The sequence below is a fragment of the Simochromis diagramma genome, unplaced genomic scaffold, assembly GCF_900408965.1.
Source record: "Simochromis diagramma unplaced genomic scaffold, fSimDia1.1 OVJJ01000603.1, whole genome shotgun sequence".
Taxonomy (NCBI): domain Eukaryota; kingdom Metazoa; phylum Chordata; class Actinopteri; order Cichliformes; family Cichlidae; genus Simochromis; species Simochromis diagramma.
The window spans coordinates 9888741-9909119 of NW_024387414.1; the positions used below are offsets into that span (position 1 = coordinate 9888741).

The following is a 20379-nucleotide window of genomic DNA, read 5'->3' on the forward strand; positions in this document are numbered from 1 at the left end:
ATATTTTTATTTATTTGCAGTTGTCGAGTTTGGTCTTCCTGTGACTGCATAAAAACGCTAATACCGAAAGTAAATGTCATACAAACATCTCTTTTGTGTTTCTTTAGGTACAGTTTAGTATATGTTGATTCGATGGCTTCAAGCTTCTCTTTTTTTTTTTTTTTTTTTTGCAGCATTCTTGCTTTTTACATGATAATCATCAAAGACTGACACATTAATGACTCGGTTTTCTCAAATACGAAACCTAATTTCTCTATGACATGTCATTTTTTTTATATTTAGCATACTGCCTTACCTTTATATACACGTGAGCGCGAATACACAGGAAAACATGTTGATCACCAACACAGGATTCAAACAGAACGGAGGACTCGAGCAGTCTAAGCGGTGGTGGAGTAATAGTGCCCCCTTCTGCTTAAAATGCCGCACAAAAGCTCAGCAACAATAGACATTTCAACACATATAATAAACAAAACGACGCCGAGAATAAGACTGTGCAAAACCAGGCTTTATTCTTTATTTTTTTGTCTGCATCGCCCCCTTTCATCTCGATCATAATCACCATCACTGTCATAACATCATCGTCAAAAACATTACTCACCAGTTACAGTCAGCGAGAGAAACGACTCTCAAAGACACTCAGTGTCTTGGCAAAAACAGGCATCAGCTGTTAGAAGAGTCCCAAGTCCCACAGTGGGTCAGCTGTATGTGTCCATCTTTTTCTGGGCAATACATTTCAACAAGCTCTCCAGTGTCCTTATGTACAATCTGTTTTGTTTTTGTGCCCCACAAGTCCATTCAGTGGTCAGTTTCAGAAGACAAAATCCATCTTAGTACAAACACAGTTAAGATGTTGGATATTTTAGTCTCGCTGATTCCATTAACATTTATTTTATCATGTCTTTTTCACCACTTCCCGTCTACTGCAGGCCCAAGGACAGTCAAATTGTCCAGTTTAGGCGAACGCTGAGTAAGTGCAATGTCTATTATAATGTCAAGAAAATACAAAGCCACACATACATACATACAGTACATGACTAACTGATAAACTTGTTTAGCTATACAACATTGCCATTCTCCAACATGAAACCAAAGAGTTGCACATTCATGCACCTCTATATAATATCCAGTCTCAATTGCGTTAGGGGTGAGAAGGATGTGAGCTCACCTGGACTAGATAATGTTTGTAGTTAGAAAACTGTCCATGATTTTCTGTACAAGTGGTTTTCTTTGTGGATCCACTGGTCAGTGTAGTTCATACACAAAAATATTCATTTTAAGTTGAGATATTCATTGATGTTTAAGTAGTAAAGACTACTTAAAAAAGGGTATATGACAGACTGTGGTAGTTTTTAAACAGAAAACAAACTTCAAGTAGTTATATGACATCTGATCAACATTTTTTTTTCCATCAAGTGAGACAAGAGTAATGTGTATAATTTCACCTATATATTTTGCTGCATATTGCTGTTTTTGAAGGTCAAACCTGACAACCAAAGTCACCCCACTGGGTTTTTAAATGCTTAAAATAACTGTTTGTGTTGAAGAACTACAAATCCCATTATTCTTCAAAACAGGAACAAAGACAAAACCTTGATGGAGCGGTAAGTCATCACAACAAAACACTGTCCACTTTATCATAATTGTGAAATGAAAGGAAGAGAAACAGATCTTTACCAAAACAATAAACTGAATTCATTTAAAATGAGCAAAAACAGTGCCAATGTCTTAATTTCATAAAAATATCAACAGCAAATTTTTCAATATATGAATCCTTGAGGAAATTTTATTACATTTGTCCTTTTTGTCACAAATTTTTCCAGAGAGAACAAAGCTTTTTTTTTTTTTTTAGAGCTCTGACATTTGGGGGTTCTAAAGATTTAAAGTGCATCCTTAATCAAAACTGTCTTAATTGTTCTGTGAAAAATTCTAATCATGGTAAACCCCCACATCAAAAGCAAAGTGCTTAATGTGTATGTGATCTGAGTCTAAACCACACCAACACCTCGTGTTTTGGATTCTGGGAAATTCATTGAGTATGCGGGGATGAAACGACAGAGCAATACTTGCTGCTCAGGGGCTAAACATATCACAAACATTAATTCATACCATTACTGAAAGAACACTGTATAATAAGAAAAGGGATAAAGACTTTGCAAACACAAAAATAAAAAAATAAAAAATTCCATGTGTATGTAAATCCATCACTTACTCGTTTGCCACAAAGGGAACAATTATCATTTGGAATGGTTATTTGTTTTACTATATATTCACAGAGAGAAATAAATAAATAAATGGAGATGAAGAGTTCAAAGGATCAGTAAAAATGCAGCAAAAAAGAAACCAAGGTCAGAAGAGTGTGTGTTGATAATATATCCGATGACTACTGCCATTTTTCTTCACTTGTTTAAATGATATGAACTGAGAAAAGAAGACATTACCCCAATTAAGCCTAACTGTAGATTAAATGACCATGTAAGGTGTAACAATTTGGAAAAAGGGGAAAAAAGAAAACAAGGAGACCAGAACAAAGCAACTTCTGAAATAATGTGCTTAAGAGCTCCCTCATCCTTCATTATCAGGCCTGAGGACAGCCCAGCTGAAAACATTCGCTAAAACTGTCTGCCTGCCTGTGTGCCTTCCACAGAGAAACGTATGGATCCAAACACTGCTGGTGAACCTCCATTAGCTCGAGTAGATCTGGGTCCCAATCACACGCATGATCTCCTTCTGCACCTTAGGCTCTTGGGTGTTGATGTTAGCATCTCCTACTTGGCCATCCTCATATCTGCGCATAGAGAGAATACTTTATATTTCTGCTTAACACCTGGTCTTGATAACGTCCCTGCCCTTTCTACTGCACTTTATTTTGGATATAACTGCCCAACTTAATGGTGCTTAAGCGCAGCTTTAATAAGGAAGACCTGTATTCATTCTTCTGCCTGCATTCCTGGGCTGCTCGTCTATTTACATCACTTCCGCATTCCCACGCTGTCAAATTAAATTCTGTTGTCATCAATCAGGCCTAATATTTTTCTTTCCCTCCTTCTGAAAGCCACTTTTACATACACTTCAAATCTTAGTGCGTTTCTGTCATTCTGCCTTTCAGACTTAGCTTCATGCAATCCACTTCCTCTTCATCTTCACCTGGCCAGAGCTGCTTATCCAAGTCTCCACCTGCTTCATCTCTACCATCACTAGTGTCTAGACTCCAGGGTGTCCTGCCCTACCAGACTCTCATCCCCAAATAATTAAAAACTAAAACTCTGCATTTCATTAAATCATGTTCAGTTTTTCCAAATATAGTTTACCTTATTTCATTTTAAGATTAAGATTTAATCGAGGTGTTAAGAAAATAGGCCTTTAAAGGGAACAACTGAGGTTTGGCTTGATGCTCCTGTCTGGGGAGCAAGGAAAAATGATTTTAGGAGTTCTGACATCTTTCTGTTTTTATTCTAACCACACTCTCCATTCTGGAAATAAGAATAAGCACACACATAGCACAAGAGTTCATTTATGTTTAGCTGTCATTTGAGTTAGACTGTAAGAAATCTAAAAAATATTTTCTAACTCAGAAAAGAGAGAACATATTGATAAAATCTGCTATTTGATCCGATCTTTAAATCACCTGCATCTTTACGCAGTGTAGCAGATTAAAAAGCGAGAAAAAACACAACAACATAAAAACACCAACTATGCATTCAAGAGTGACAATGACAAAATTAGATGGGTATGCCAACTCGATTTTGTAATAATTCCAAAAATTCAGTTGAAATTATCAAGGTGCTGAAAGTTACTGAAATACTTACACAAAAAAGAAGCGAGTACAGACATGGTCAGAAACCGGACACACCCAGATGTTTCCATGCTTCTGCAGATCCTTTGATGTGATAACTGTTAAAATCAGAGAACTGTGTTTTATCAGAGGAACGTTATTAGAAATTGTAAACTGTAACAACAGTGCTTCTTGTTCTGCTTTGATTGTAGTGTTGCTGTTGTTTTGGAATTATCTGATACAGCATAAAATGTATTATAGCCTAAGTGCTAAATGGCCTTATTATTCTAAGTGATGCAATCTATCTTTATTGTTATTGTCTCCTTCAATAATAGCAGTGATCATATTGCCATGACTTCATAGCAAGAGCAATTGCATTATAATATCTTTTAGTCTGTAATAGGACTCTATTTGTATTTTACTTTATCAAGGTTTGTCAAGTTTGAAAAGGGTTGAGTAGAAAATATCAAAAATGTGTGTATTAGTTACATCATGTCACATTTAGTCTGTAGTTAATTTATTTCTAAAAAGCTATAATGATGTGACTCAGTTTAACCCATCTACCAATAATATTACGCCTCCTACATAATATTACCTTCACAAAGAGCAATACAGTTCAAGTTTCGACTCTGAAGAAACCTTGACTGGATAGGACGGCTCTGTTGAAAAACAAACATCACTCAATTAGTTGTTACAGAAAAGGCGATGATGTAGCTGAAGCATCCAAAAGACAAATAATTAATGTTTAGAAATACTGAAATTATATGGTTCGCCACAGTCAGGTTCAAGGTGAAGATACAAGTGTTTAAAGCATGAAAAACGTCAAAAAATGCAAACTGCCTTTTGGAAACCAACTCTCATTTAAACGTCAGGTTATTTTAAAAAGAAATCGGAGAGCTCTTTTAAGAGATCGGTATAATAAAACTCTTCACTATCCCTCACCTGTGGTATAGTGTTCATGCGGTTGTAACGCTGCACTAGTTCATCTTTGGTGGGCATGCGGTGCTGTCCTTTCCCCATTCCTGCAAGAAGCAGCACACAACAAATAAAAACAGTCAGAACAACTTTACCTCAACTCAACTCAACAGGTCCGACTTTAATATAAAATTCACTGCCCTAAATGGTACCAAATACATGCTACATGGAAAACAAGTAAAAAAAAAAAAAATTCAGCGTGAGACATTTTCAGTATTGATAAACAGTTCAAACAGTACTTGTTTTAGACTGTGCCTATAATTAAAAAAAAAAGATTTGTACTTAGAAAATTAGCTGGGAAAATAAAACCAAGTAGATGTAATGTCAAAAACTGCAACATCTGTTAAATGTTTTGCTTTGTTTTAAGAATTCCACATCCATTCTCCAAGTTAGCATATATTAATAGCTGGCCCCCACTAGGAACACACTGTGCTGAAGTCCTTATTATCACCAGCAAACTCTATAAGCCTTGAAACATCTTTGCAACCCTCAACTGACAAAGGCAAAGCCAGATGAAAACTAAAAAATGTGAAAACACACAAATCCGATGACAAACCTATTTTTATACAGCCACAACATGAAGCATGGCATGGCAGGTGGCACAGAAGCTCAGAGGCCCGAGACCCAGCACCCAAAAATGGAAACACAGTACAGCACAACAGGATAACATGGCAGGCACCCACAAGTGAAAATGGAGTGTTCCACGATGTCAATTAGGCCATGTAGCAAACACAAAGGATACTCGGTGAACATGGTGGAAAAAGCAAGGGGGGGGTGGGGGTCTGAATGGTGATGAACCGTTCCTACCTGAGTATCCAAAAGATATGCTGGAGATGGGGCTCAGATAGATGCCCTTTCCGTACGCTGCCCCATGCAGCTTGGTTTGAAAAGAGCAGGAAGGAAGGGTCACTGAGCATGTGCACAGGACAGCCTTACACACATATGTACACTTGGAAATGCTAACACATACAGTGAAATTCATCTCAGATCAACTGTACTTAAATTAGCCTGTGAATGTCAATGATTTTAATATGGATGCGACAGTTCCCCTCAACAACCAAGCATACTAAATACACCCACACATGCAAAGTGCAAATCCAAATTCTGCAAAGTAGAAAGCGTCAAAGAGAGAGATTGTTCCAGGAATCTGAAGCAATTCATATACAGTTGCACCTGCTAACTTCTTTCAACATTATGCATTAGAGATCAAGTGATACTCTTGATTTTTGTGCTTTGAATTTTTGCATAAGCGTCCAGGTATTCAAATAATACTTGCATGAAACTTGAAATGTAGACATAAATGGAAAGATGGCAAAGTACAAAGACAACTGATTATAAGGTGAGCCTTCTCTCTGCAATGTCTGCAGGGAGGAAAACAGAAGGGCCACATGTGTAACGACTAAGAGTCAAATTAAGAGGAAGAACAAAGAGCCACTTGACTGGGAATGCATGAGGGAGACAGCAGTCAGGACATTGCACATCTGGAAGAAATGAAAAGGAACAAGAGACAAGAGATTTTGTGTGATGGCTGGAGCTAAAGGCAGATTCAGTCATCCTCCTCCTCCTCCTGCTGTGAAACACAATGACAGAGGAAGAGTGTCAATGCTCAAGGTGAAATAGAGAGAAGGGGGAGGCAGACGAGCACCAAAGCCAGATCAAAGATGAAGACTTCAAAAAGTTGGAGAATAAAGAAGGCATAAATGAAACACATCAGCACGATAGAGCAATCATGGCTGAAAGATCCTTGAGATTTCAGATTTAATTGTGTTTAATCTATTTTCAGGACAAGCCTGAGTCTCTCCCGAGCAGCAGTCTTTATCAGCTGTATTGTGCGAATGAGACAGTCTGTTCTCTCTGAAGATCAAATCTTTTCCCTTGTTTTTTTAAGAATTATCTATGAAAGACCAGATTGATTACAACTACAACAAAATAAAAGTGAGAACAAATGCGGAAATTAATAAGAATTAAAAAAAAAAAATCACAAATATAATTGGGATAGGTGGTATGCCCTTCTTTCCTGGAAAACTCTATAGTTCTTATATGGTCATTTGTTCCACTTTGGTATTAACAAGTTTTCTATAAACATTTGAATGATTTATATAAAATATTTGTGCTAACTTTGAGTATATAAAGAGTAGTGACAGTTACTAACCTTTCAAAAGAGATCCCTATTCACTCTGTTGAAGGCTGTACTCACTGCCACAGAACTTGTCCTCTGCGTCCTTTAAATACAGATCTAACCTACTCAGTGCTCTAGATGGTTGACCCCAACAGGGCACACAGGCTCTCAGCTGACACCACAGCCCATTTCCTTTGTCCCACAACAGGAAGGGACATGCTGTCTGCTGTTGCCAGCAGAGAAGGCAGAAAGAGGCTGATGCTGGCAAGGAAAATCTCCTAGTGTGCCCTGCTTGCTAAAATGCCAATTGCAAAGCTGATGAAAAGGAAGCTGGCATCCATTAACTGTGAAAATGAATCAGCCGGACAGCGAGCCTGCTTTGTGCAAGGGCAGGTTTGCTGTCCGATAGGAGATGCTTCCAGCTAACTGCCAGGGTTACATACCTGCAGTTTGGTATAAGAGGCATTGACTAGTCCATTTCTCAGAACAGAGTGCCAGTTCTCTATATGGGAACCACTAGAGCAAGTGTAGAGAGGGAGAGATAAGAAGATAAAACAAATACCATGTGAATATAACAGTGTAATAGCGTGGAATCGCTTTTTCGTATTGGCTCGATCTTTGCTGTTCAACACTGGAAAAAAATTAACAAAAATAAATATTTTGTTAACTTTTCATAAAGATCTTTGTAAAATATGTTATCACAAAATATTTAATCTTATAGTTTTTCTATTTTAAAATTCATCATTTTTCATGAACGGGGTAATTGAAGGTTATTACTGGCAAGAGAGAGCAGCAACAGGGATGAGCAACTGGATGCTGAATATACTTGCATTTATCACCATGTAAATTACTGCATAAGAGGATTTATTTTTTTTTTTAATTTTAAAAAGAAAGGGTTAAACAAGCTATAAATCTTTTGGTTTTTAATAATTTAACATTCTACAAAATCTACAACTTAATTCATTAAAAGAGAAGATAACATCACAATCTTCCAGATTTATATTGGTTAATTAAGCCTTAAAACACGGGCAAGTAGTTTTTTTTTAATATTTTTAACTAATCAGCCTTTGAGCATAATTAAAGGAACTGTTCGCCCCCAAATCAAATTTCTGTGTTTTTGAGCTGACTAGTGGTGCTGTTTATCCATCTGGATTGTTTTGGTGTTAGTTGATAAGTTTTGCAAATATCAGCTGTACGGATTTCACTTGAATATGATGAAGCCAGATTCTGCTGCTCAAAACACCAAAATACACGAATCTCAGCAACAACATCTATTTTCAGTAATCATGACCCAGTATAAGGTTACTTTTCTACTGATTTTTTTTTCAAATATATTATTTGGTGATTTGAGAACCATTAGGCAAGTGCCATTTAATTCCTTTATATGTGAGATGGTCTCTCTTTTTTTTCCCAAAAAGTCATGTTTCTATTTATATCAATATAAAAAAAATTTGCAGTCAGGCTAAATTAAGTATTTGGCATTTATTGTTATCTGATTATTAAATTTCTAGTAGGAACCATCATGCAGAGAGACTGTAAGCCCTGTTGGTGAATCAGTTGTACCCTGCACGTGCCCAGATGGGTTGTGAGTATCTAAAATATTCAGCACAGCCCCATCTGCTACAGTACAAATCTGTATCTCATAGATATTGCTGGCTCCATGTGCTGGCTAAGAAAGGTGGTTTCTCAGTCCAGGAGAATGACCATTGCTCTGTGCTGTTATTTGTTATGGTTCCATAAAAATCTGCTAAAGTGGCCCCTTTCAGCAAATGCATAATGACCAGGTGTTACACTGAGACATGTTCATATTTGCAAAGTATAGCGCTCCAAAGCTAAAGTATGCATTCATTTTAGCAGCTATGCTTGATTTGACATCAATTATTAAAATGAATTTGATTCCTCAGAAAATATTTCCCACCAGCCACACGCTTATAAATATAATAACCACTAAGTGTTTTCTGATACTTCAGCACAGCCTAAATGGTTTTACTTCTTAAGCATTAAAGGCTTTAAAATTTTAAATTCATTTACTGCCAACATGTTAAATAATGGAAATGTAACTCACTGGAAGGCAAAAGTGCTGCCGTATAACTTCTTGGCAGTGCGAAAACGAGCTTCCTTGGCTGGGGGGCTGCTGAGCAGGAGGAACTGGTGGGAGGTGTGCATGAATTTCAGTTGCTGTTACGGTGAGATCATTGAGACGAGAGAATGTCAGAGACAAGTGGACAGGGAATGAGTATGCATCAAATTACACAATATAGCATTCAAAAATGTTTATAGAAGGGACATAAGGCAATATTGCTCTGGTTTCCTACCCTACTGAGAGGCAGCTTGACGATATGAGATCTGTTACTGGAAATAATCCTGTAGAAACATAGAGAAGAGATTCAAATATGTATATAAACTATATCGTATCATAATAGCATCGTGTTAATACCACTCACAGCAGACATCTTGACTTGTCAAAGTAAAAACAACACACCACTGAAGATGCTTCCTTTTTTTTTCAAGTGTCCAAGTATCCCATGGCAATATGACAGTGAGGTGATGTAGATAATACCAGAAGGTGAAAACACACAGCACAACGGATTGTCTTTACTCACCACTGTAGCAGGGGATGGGCCAAAGGGTCTAGTTTGTCCATCTGTTTCTTAATCTCCAGATACGAACCCTGGAAAAAATGCAAAAACAAATGAGTAAGCTTTTACTTGTGATATGAATATTATATAAGGATATCATCTTATAGATGCAGTCCAACCACAGTAGGTAACAAGTGGGTAAACAAATGTAGCATGGAGAAGACCATGCTACCACTTTGATTAACAAAACTGCATCCATGAAGATTAAACAGCACAGTTCCTTAAATTAAAAAAAACGTGAACGGACATTGTCAGTAATCTCGATACAAAAGCCTACTTCCAAAGACATTGGGATGCTATTTTTATCTGCATTTTACATGCCTTTCAACCCATTTAAAAAAAAAAAGCTGCTCTACTATTGTGGCCTTTCTTTCCCTCCCACCTCCTTCTTGTACCTGGGTCATTTCCCGAATGGACATTACACTATCCAGTGCTTTTTGTAGTCTTTCATAATTCTTCTTCTGTGTTCACCGGTTGAGCCAAACATCCATTGTATGCAGTAAGAGAGAGAACAACATACAGAAATCTAAAATCACTGGAGACATACAGGTCTTAGGTTTAATCATTAGTTTGAAATATATGATATAGAAAAATGAATTGTAACAATAATTTTAGTTTGTTCTGATGGCAGAAGTTTTTTTTTAAGCATGCAGTACGTCTTTTTCAAATTAAATGTCATGATGGAATTAAATATGATCTTTAGAAATGCAGTGAGGATGCTGACCTTTGGATTAAAGGCAAGAGTCTTGGGGTCGTTGGGATCAACAACTGAAGGGTAAGGCTCAAATATGATGCTCTTACGAGGAGACTCCAGGGCAGCTCGACACATAGCTACAAGAAGGTCCACGACCTGGGAAGAGAGGGATTATATATTTATATTTTGTGCCTTCAGTTTATGCTGATGAGTGAAATTGTGTTTTTTCCAATAACACATATTAGCTACAGGTAATCAGAATTGGATCAAAATGTTGACATTGGTATTTTTGTTCTTATCTATATTTCAGCATTTTTATCAATATCTAAAGGAATGGACTATAAAATCCAAATAATGTGCATTATTTGATATACTGTCGAAGTGTTGTGGTCACCTCTGCCCCGGTGGCCACTTCCTCTGCGGCTCCAGACATTACACCCAGAGTGTAGAAAGAGAACACACACAGCTCCCTTGTGCACACAGCAGGCTGCATGAATAAACAAAGTTTAAACTACACCTATTTCGAAATCTACTACCCATACACAAAAAGGTACATTGACTCACACAATCTTCCCATTTGCTTACTAACCAGAAATATGCATATGTATATTACTGACAGAAAAAAAAAATCATAGATCATGTTTCAAGTTACTGATATTTTTTCCACTTATATGAGGGTTCATATTTCTGCATCTCTTACTTATACATCTATGTGTTTCTCTTATTTGCCTCTGGTACCTTCAGCATGGATCCATTCTGAAAGACATGCTGTTCGTCACAAACCACGCAGTACTCATTAAGTGTGGGGATCCTCTGTTCTGAGTACTTCATTATCTGTTTGGGGGGAAAAGCAGTTTAATTCTGAATTAATTGTCACCTTCAGCACTGCCATTCAAAGGAATGCTATTTTGGCAAAGTTGTTACAATGCCATGGTTTTGGGTCCTAGAATAACATTACATTTTAGAGCTCAACAATCATTTGCACAATACTAGGAGCTAATAGAATCTACAGACTGTATGGTGTGGGTTCACACCTAACAATGATGAAATCCCCAGGAGCCATTTATAGATTACTCACCAGGTATTATTTTTTATTTTTAAGTCATTCAAACAACATGTGGTATTTTAATGCTCAGGTAATTAGTTTACTTTCTTCTTAGCTATGACTGAGACAAAATGTAGAAGTGGCTTTGTAAGTGGACTGACATCTTTTTGAGCTCTAACCTGCACTAAGAAGCCATACTCCAAGGTAGGAATGTTCTTGCAGTGGCCGCCCGCCTGGGATGAGAAAAACAATTCAATCAGCTGCCTCGTGGTAATCTGCGCTGGGGCCCTGGCCGCTGGGACAGCCACAGTCTGATGAGTCAAGTGAAGACAAAGCATTATGGGAAAGGGCGCACCAGCCATGTTACGGTAAGGGTAGGGAAAGACTCAGGTGGGTACAGTGCAGGTGGCGGGTGACTGAGAAGGGGGTCAGAGTGAATCACAGCGGATTAAGACATAAAAAGAAAAAGAAAAACAAAAAAAACTTAAATTTCTTAATAACAGCATTTCACCACATACAATTTCCAGAATTACAGTACTTAAAATATTAACTTCAAACATTACGGGTTTCTACAACAGAACTTTTCTGAGTGGAAAGAAAGTAAAGTTAAGAGCCTCAGAGTTGTGGTGTAAACACTGCAACCAAAACTTGACATGTGACAGTTAAAATATATATTTACTGAGAAAGAGGGAAAGGAGTAAAATTTACACAAGTCAGCATTTTAACTGAAAGGTATTTCACATTTGGGTGTTGATTTATCGAGACTTGCTCTGACCTGGCTATTTGGTGGATAGCTGAATAGCTCTCCTTTAGGGTTCTTCATGGTACAGGAGATCGAGCGGTTCATTAAGCGCGTCACCCTCAGCTCAGGGACACTCAGCTTCCCTTTTAAAACTGTGTCTTGAATCAGAGGAAAACTTGGAGACCTGACAGAGACCAAAATACAAAGAAAGCTGTCATTCAGAGTTTCAAAGGGGATATGATTCAGAGCACAAAGGATTTAGATTTTAAGGTTAAAGAACACATTTTGGTATTACTATGATGCTGCTAACAACAAAATCTTAATTTTGAGTAATCTCATTTTAAAAATCATATTATCTATAATAATATATGATCTAGACTGTAATATACTTGTCGACTATAGGCTTGGACAATTTTATAGTGACATCTTCTAAAGAAGTACACACTCTGCTCTAGTGATTCATATGTACTAACAGGTAATACTAGCTCTGACAACTGAAATCTGGCAGCATCTCAAGTCACTAACTGTTACCTGCAAGAGCCAGTGTTGACTTCTACCATTGCTCTCAGTATATAATCAATGAACCACCTTGACGTGAGACTTGTCAAGTTTTGAGGATGTCAAGACAGGCTAGTAGTTAGAGGAGCTGACCTCCACTGAGTGGGCTGGGATTTAATCCCTATGCACCAATAACTGTCAAAGAATGTCTGAGGAAGTCAGAAGCCAAAAATTGTAGTTACCCAAAGGGGAATTTGGTTGTGCTTGTCAAAGCTTGAATTTCAGTCAGTCTTCACAATGCTGAGTCAGAGCTACCATTCCTGTTTGTCTTTTTTGCTATAGTTCACCTAATAGTTTGTAGTATTTATATGGTGTATTTATCCTGTTTATGAACGTAGGTAGAGAATGAATCATTGAACTTTAGGTGCGCACAGTATTTTATATCATGAAACCTTAAGTTGCATATGATTTATGATTTGTGCTTTCAGCTTTGTTTTTATTTTGGCAGATATGCTTATTTCCTACTGCCTAAGACTGATAACTAACTTTGATAAATAACTGGAGAAACATAGCATATTAGCACATGCCACTACAGTCTGAAGCTTTGAGATGTTCTCAAAAAAGTCAATGTCTTCCATCACTATGCCTATATTATGTCAGTAAATAACAAAAGTACAAACAGACTACACAGAAAGCAAACATGCATTTGTGTTGAATGAAAAAAAAAAAAAGACAGAAATCAGAAATTAAATCTTACTCGGGATTCCAGTGTCATTTACCAATGGTGAAGCTAAAGTGTGAGAGAGATACCTACTTTGGGATGGGGGAGAAGATGCTGAGCCCGGCACGGAACTTCTTGATGGTCCCTCCGGCTTTGAACCAGCTGTGCCTCTTCTCCTGCTGGGCCTTGAGAAACTCATTACTGAGGTGCTTCCACTGCTGTGAGGTGAATGTGCTCAGGATCCTGTGATAACATGACAGTCAGGAAGGAAGACGCTAATTTTCTCTTTCAATCGGCGCCAAATATACCTTCTCATAAACACTAAATATTACTATTACGTTAAACTAAGCTACTGAAACTAACTGAAATGTTTCTGCAGCTCTTGCTCACAATGGTACAGGTATAGATGTTTTTTTAGGTCCCAAATTTAAGAGATGACATCACTTACTTTTTAAGTTGCAGGCCCAAGCTGAAACCTTCTTTATTTGACGGCTGGAACACTTCTACTGACGGCTCTAAATAAAGATGACTAATATTATTACACATAGTGTACAGATAGACACAAACTGTGTTTGTTTTTTCCCCCCATTCTCCCTCTTGTACGGCGCACAATGTACTCATCTCTCACACTCATTGAGTAGCACAAATACAAAGTCCCTTCCAGAAAACCAACATCCACAGTGACATCTTTACTCACCGGGTCCATCGAGATACTGAGAAAGAGAAAAGCGAAGTCTCAGAATAATTGGTTCTGTTCTGATAACTTTCCATGCCGTCGCAACTTCCTCCTGAGTCGGACACAGACACACAAATATGCAGAGTTAGCATCCTAATTAAATACATTTCTTGTAATATAAATAGATTATGATTTTATGATGCATTTTACTTTGCAAACTGTCAATATTAGAATAGTAATAGGCAAAATCGGAGGAGGTGTTTCCAGTGAAGACTCACATCTAAGAAACTGATGTTAATATGAAGATCGATGTCTACATCATCAATGGTTCCATACTCCCTGTTCATAAACACAACAACATGTAGAGTTAATTTATCATGAGTAATCAAAGTTATACTCAAACCAATTCATGTGGTTATACCCTGAGGGTGGTTGTTTTTTTTCTCTTTTGGCCCAGCTAGTTATAACAGAGTGCAAGCATGTTTAATCTTATCTCTACTTAGTTATTTCTTTCAAAACTAGTCAAAATTTAAGCAGCTTGATTGCATATGTGTGTGTGTGTGTCTTACTATCTATGCTGTACCTGACAGAGATAGCACTGTCAGTGTAGATGTCTTTTACAGCCTCAATGTCTGCATCCAGTTGAGGGTGTCGATACAGGTCAGCAGCACAACTCCCCTGCAATAAGCAGCACTGGTCACAGTTATAGCAGGGAATGAATTCTCAGTGGTTCCTAATCTTATTTTCTTTTTTAATCAAACATATCCCCACACACCCCACAGTCCCGTCAGATAAAATCCAAGCACTCGTTACTGTTGTGTTTCAAAACAGTTTAAGTTTTCAAGTTAAGCCTTAAATTAGAGATTGCTTATCAAAATGAATGATCTAACATTTGATATTGCTACAGTTTGCACACAATTGTTCATTCACTGTTTGTGTTAGTTTGCATTTGTACCAGCTTAAGGTTTCAACTAGCTGCTCAATACTTTCATACACTTATTTTAACTAATCGTCCACAGTATGATTTACTATGACCTTGCAAAGCTCTGACTCAAAAATAAAATCTTTATAACAAAGCAATTTTTTATATGAAACTATAGTTAATAACTTATATGGGATATCTGAACAATATGATATGGAGTGGTATTTAATCTTTATATTACAAAAATTAAAAAGCCAAAATAAAATGTACTATGTCTGTCATATATGTTCCTGATATCTAGAGTTGATATCTCTTCCCTTCAGCTGAGTGTGTAGAACAGATCACACAGTTTTGTTCTTATCTTCACTACACTCCTTTCATGTTCTCTGACTGCACTGAAATGAGCGTTAAGTCCCAGACTGGATTTACATTTCAATCAAAAGACTTGCAAGATAACCACAAAAAGGATAACTAACAGATTAAGGTCTTATATGAGAGTGAAGCAATGAACTTTGTGAGATGAGATGACACATTAAACATTTGCATCAGAAATGAATTTGACTGAGGTACTTGGGATTACTTGGGCTGTTTGGGGTTATGTAAGGTGTAAATAGTAAATGAAAATACTATGATCCTAATTTGAATAAAAACACAACATTCCCAGATCGTCACATATGGTAATATAAACACTTACACAACTTCACAAAACACAGCATCACATTCTGTAATTAATTAAAAATACATTTGGATTTTTTCCAGCACAGCATTAGAATGCAAATGTCAGTCATTTGGCCCATCGGAGAGAAACATGTCAAAAATGATTTACCACAATGCCGTGACATTTGGTCTGAATATTTACAGTTCCCAAGAGAATCACCCCAAATGATTCTGCTGACCTCTGACTTATTGTCTGCAGTTACTATTGGGTCAAAAATTCCTCCTGACATAAACTTGTGTCTGTAGCAGCATACTGAAAAGTAGAGCTCTCTGCTCATGCATGTTAAATTGTTAAAAGATTACCTTTGTATCAACTGGGCTATAATATTACACAAAAGCACTGTACCAAAGATATGAGGCTTACTTTTTCCTTCATAACACTCTCTGTCATTACTGCTGAGGATTTAATAATGACAGAAGGCTTAAAATAAACACCATACATGTTTTTGACTTACCAACATTATCCTAACGTGAGGTGAAATTAACAAGTAATATATATTTCAAAACCTGTAAATTAACTGTGGTTTTGTTTGTGTCAATGTATTATAACATTGGGAAAAACTATTTTTTTTAAAAACACATACTTTTAAATAACTAGAAATAACCACAAATAAGCACAAGTAGTAAAAACACAATGCCAATCTCCTGACAACAGATTCAACAGAGATTTTGCGATGGTAATAGTGTTTGCTGTACCTGAATGCCATATAGGAATTGTTCTGATTCGTTCTCCCCATCTGACTCCTCGTCTGTCCAACACTGTCCTTTGATGTCCTGTGGGCCCACACATTGTGAAAAAGCTATTATAGTGCAGTAGGACGAAAAAGCAACCTCTTTCTATCATCCTTTCATCTCCCACTTCCCTATTTAGACTTCCTTCGTGTGCTTCAAAATACTGCTTAAATAGCATTGCAAAGAGAGAGATGAAGGGACACGATTTATTCCCGACAGGATATTCTCTCAGTTCAACCCTTTTTAAACGAATCCTCAAATGACAATGAAAAAGGATGACTTTACAAAAATAGGATTTTATAAATAAAATGAACTCTGTTTCTTATCGTTTCCAGCAAAGCCTGAAACCCAGAGGTCCAACAGAATAAACCAGAAGAATATGTTATATTTAATACTTAGATCTAGGTTATTTAATGTTTAAATGCCTATGGAAATTATTTATTTTGTCACGTCAATATAATTTAATTTAAAGCTTTTTATATCATTAACAAAGCCAAACATTTTTTTACACCATTTTAATGATAAGTAATGATTACGCCAATAGGTTCCCAGTTGTCTTACCATTGAGTCTGCTGTTATGGCTCTCTCAGACAGGTTTGGGCCTTTGATTAGTGCCAACCATGTCAGCCTGTTTCTAGGTGGAAGGAGTGAGAACACAAAAGCTTTGATTGACAGTCTCACATTACTCCTCAGTATCACAACCTCGAAAAATACAAATATAAAATTAAAAACAAACAAAACAAAACAAAAAAAAATAATAAAACAAGAAACAAAGAGGCCACTGCAAGTGACGCCATGCTTTGTAAACGGTGCCCTCCTCCTCTTTTCTTTAAATCTTCTGCACTTCACCTTGCCATGTATCCTAGCAACAGCCATCTCTGCCTTCTTTCAGAGTGGCATTAATCACTGCAGAGAGAATGTGTGGGAGATATGTGCAGTACGTTCAGTTCCAAGGATGTTTCCATTTTTTTGTTTGTTTTTTTTCTCCAGGAATTTAACCTAAAAATATGAAAGCAGCAGAGGTTTTTATAGGCCTTACCTGTTGTAGACACAAGGCTAAAGCAGCACATTTACTTATCTCACTGCACCGTTAGACTGCGATTTATTGTTATGAGAGTGAGGAACAAATGTGAAAAAATATATATTTTCTGAGCTAATTTCCCCCGAGTTAGCCTAAAAAGAGCACTAGAGTTTTAAGTAATTTTTAACGCAAGAAAACAATAGCTGCCTCAAAAGAAACAACAGTCACAATGATTGCCAAAAATATCGAAATGATCCAGTCGCTCCCTTCTGTTAGATATGTAAATAATGCACTGCTGAAAATTACAATTTACATAGTCCAGCCCACATCAAACAATAAAATGAATGAAAAATTAACAAAATAGGAAATGATCTAGGAGGGGTGTAAAATACGGCAAGGTGACAACATAGCTTAGCAGTACGAGACTGAATGCCTTGAAAAAGACAAAAGACAAAAAAGAACAGACATACACAAAACCATTCATGGGATATATAGGTCAGTATAGTAAAGAGGATACCAATTTTTCATGTCTTCTTTGACTAGGCCTATTTCAGTACGTCTACATGAAAATTATGGGTATCTGTTTTTGTGAGTCTGTCATGATCATGCTCTTCTCATTGTTGTAAAACACCCTTTCTTACAACAATAGCACACAAGTAAATTCTCATTAAACACTGCTACTCTCAAAACCATATCTTCTTCTTTAGCTTCTTCTCTTTTCTCTATATGCCTGCTGCCTTGCTGTTCTCAACCGTGCTAGCATCTACATCCTCCCAGCTCCCTAACCCGCCATTCCTGGAGCCTCTGTCGTCTCACATGCCAATAGTTACTGACACAGCGCCCACCCCCACACAAACACACATTTAGCCGTCCCCATTCCTCCTTTTGATAACTATTTAGCTTAAACACAGAGGCAGTCAGGCGTATTTTCCCCTCCCCCCATGCTCTGGAACCCCCCCATCTACCCCATCCATCCACACTTACCTCCACAGAGGATGGAGACTGGGATGCTGTCCTTGCCTCAGCTTTTCTCCCTCTTAAAGGGCACACCTGCCTCTCTCTCGGCGGCTGCTTTCCACTGAAATGATAGATGACAATAAGTCCTTTCAAATAAAACCAAACCAGAGCCACAATCCTAAATTCTAAAGTGTCTATTTCTCAATGCTTGTGGTGTGAGTCCGTAGGCAAGCCAGCTAGTGTGTGTGTGTGTAAGAGCCTATGTGTTTATCTATTACAGATCTCTGCTCTTACTGCTCTCTTATATTTTGCCTGACAACACTGAGGTGTCTGAGCATGCTCAGTGAGACTAGGCAAGCCAGTCATGTGACCTGCAGCTGACTGCACTGCTGCTGAGAAATAAGGGGGAAAAATGGCTCTGCATGTGTATGCATCTGCATGTGTGTTTGCATGTGTTGTGCGGTTGCACAAGTCAGTGTCCATTAGTGTGCTCTTTTACTTTGGAGGCAGCTTTTGGTTGATATTTTAATGCTTCACGACTTGTTTAAATTTATTTAACATAAAAATAGTATAATTATACCACAAGCTACATTTGCAATGTATACTACATAGCATGCAGTTACATGCAATAAATATTTCATGCAACATAATATACTAACACTCCAATTATGTTTTAAAAAGTGACTTATATTATATTAACATTATAAGAAAACAATTGTTCCCGTCTCCAAAATAGACTCACTTGCATGTGTGAGACAATGGCCTTTCAGCTAATCAGTCTTTACCCTCTTTATCTCCAGGTATCTATTTAAGAACTGACCTGAAGAATGGGAAGATTAATGGACAGGTGTCCATCCACTTGCCTGTTGTGAGGCTGTAGTCTGGACAGACATGCTTCGGACAGCCCCTTACCCACCCAATTGCTAGGTATTGGATAAGATAAAGGCAGATGCACAGATGATCTGCTGAAAGAGTGTGATTGTTTACATCTGAGTGTCTTGGAAAGCTGCTTTTTGATTGGTATTTATCCTCATTTTAGTTTTTTTATTAGTGTATTCTTGTTTTTTCCCGATTACTGCACTATAGAGGCTGGCATTCAGCCTGCATTCAGAGGCTTTCAACCTGTGCATTTCTGTAAATACCATGTGAAATGACAATAAACTTGAATCTTGATCTGCTGTGGTGACCTCTAAAGGAACCAGCTGCCAGAAGAAGAAAATAAGACATTTATTTGTCCCACAATAATGCAAACTAAAGGGCACTGACTCCAATGAAACACTAAAAATATGGGTTTTGATGTCATTCACAGTGATTTCATCAGCTTACAGAGTTTAGACTTTTTGGTACTTTATTTGTGAAGCTAAGAAGTCAATCTAAATATTCTAAATTACATATGCAGACTTATTTAGACAAGAGGTTGCCAAATTAAGGGAATCACTTTTGATTAAAGTCTACAAAAGAAAACTGCACACATGAACCCTTTGTCTGTTTGTACATTTTTCTAATATTTCAGTTTAGGGCGGAGGTTTCTGTTGGTTTTTGAAAAACAAGCTTTCTAACCCTTACTGAGCAGCCATTTTCCAGACAGCAGCTATATTTTTCTTCATTAGCGTTTAGTCTGCTATGATGACTAGTACAGAGGAGTCAAAATTCATCCGTCTGATCTTATTCTAAACAGCTATATCACAGTGCAATATAAAGTGGACGAAGGAAATGAACAGAAGTTTGTCAAGCTTGTCAACCTAGTTGCCTGCACAAAAGGTTACCAGGTTACCAACAGCTAACACTGGGCAATAGGCCACACTTTGAAAACTCTGTCTTTAGTCTAGGTCATTATCTTTACTCCATTTTCAGCATAATCAGATTACTAAAACTGCGACCACACCATCACTATTCTATTTGGGGTTAGGAGAAAAAAGACACAATACCATGTTTTGGTGATGGATATATGTATGTATTCACTTCTATACATGTATATATAGATATGTGTTTGTAATAACATAATGTTTTTTTCATTTTGTAAATGAGCTCAATATTTTAAAGCAATTGATTTTTATCCGTGGTTCCAAGTACTTCACATTCTGTTTTATTTTGGTAGCACTGGTGGAGGCAGTTTTACTAGAGCAGTATTAGCAGCATTAAGGTG

General features: G+C 37.3%; 1 protein-coding gene across 6 annotated transcripts; it reads right to left on the reverse strand.

The window, feature by feature from the left end:
- Positions 1-490: 490 nt before the first annotated feature.
- On the reverse strand, positions 491-18568 carry LOC120721404 (protein mono-ADP-ribosyltransferase PARP6). Of its 6 annotated transcripts, none has more exons than XM_040011700.1 (23): positions 18261-18568; positions 16817-16889; positions 16220-16297; positions 14468-14562; positions 14163-14223; positions 13906-13996; positions 13657-13723; positions 13302-13451; positions 12023-12173; positions 11427-11480; positions 10941-11036; positions 10597-10689; positions 10233-10358; positions 9904-9969; positions 9473-9540; positions 9185-9233; positions 8935-9047; positions 7313-7385; positions 5558-5627; positions 4718-4797; positions 4371-4434; positions 3810-3894; positions 491-2788 (listed from the first exon to the last, which is right to left on the reverse strand). In XM_040011700.1, exons 2-23 carry the CDS (start codon positions 16817-16819, stop codon positions 2686-2688), a joined length of 1836 nt encoding a protein of 611 aa, XP_039867634.1. In that variant the 5' UTR covers positions 16820-16889; positions 18261-18568; the 3' UTR covers positions 491-2685. The 6 variants fall into 6 exon arrangements, 5 of the variants coding, with proteins under 5 accessions (XP_039867634.1, XP_039867633.1, XP_039867631.1 ...); XM_040011699.1 differs by having other exon boundaries at positions 14468-14577; XM_040011697.1 differs by having other exon boundaries at positions 9904-9966; positions 11427-11558; positions 14468-14577.
- Positions 18569-20379: the final 1811 nt, after the last annotated feature.

Coding starts and splice junctions, on each gene's coding strand:
- LOC120721404 (XM_040011696.1), bottom strand. Junction 11,559..12,022: donor GCTATCCACCAAATAGCCAG/GTCAGAGCAAGT, acceptor TTGACTCATCAG/ACTGTGGCTGTCCCAGCGGC. Junction 11,037..11,426: donor AGTATGGCTTCTTAGTGCAG/GTTAGAGCTCAA, acceptor CCCCCCAAACAG/ATAATGAAGTACTCAGAACA.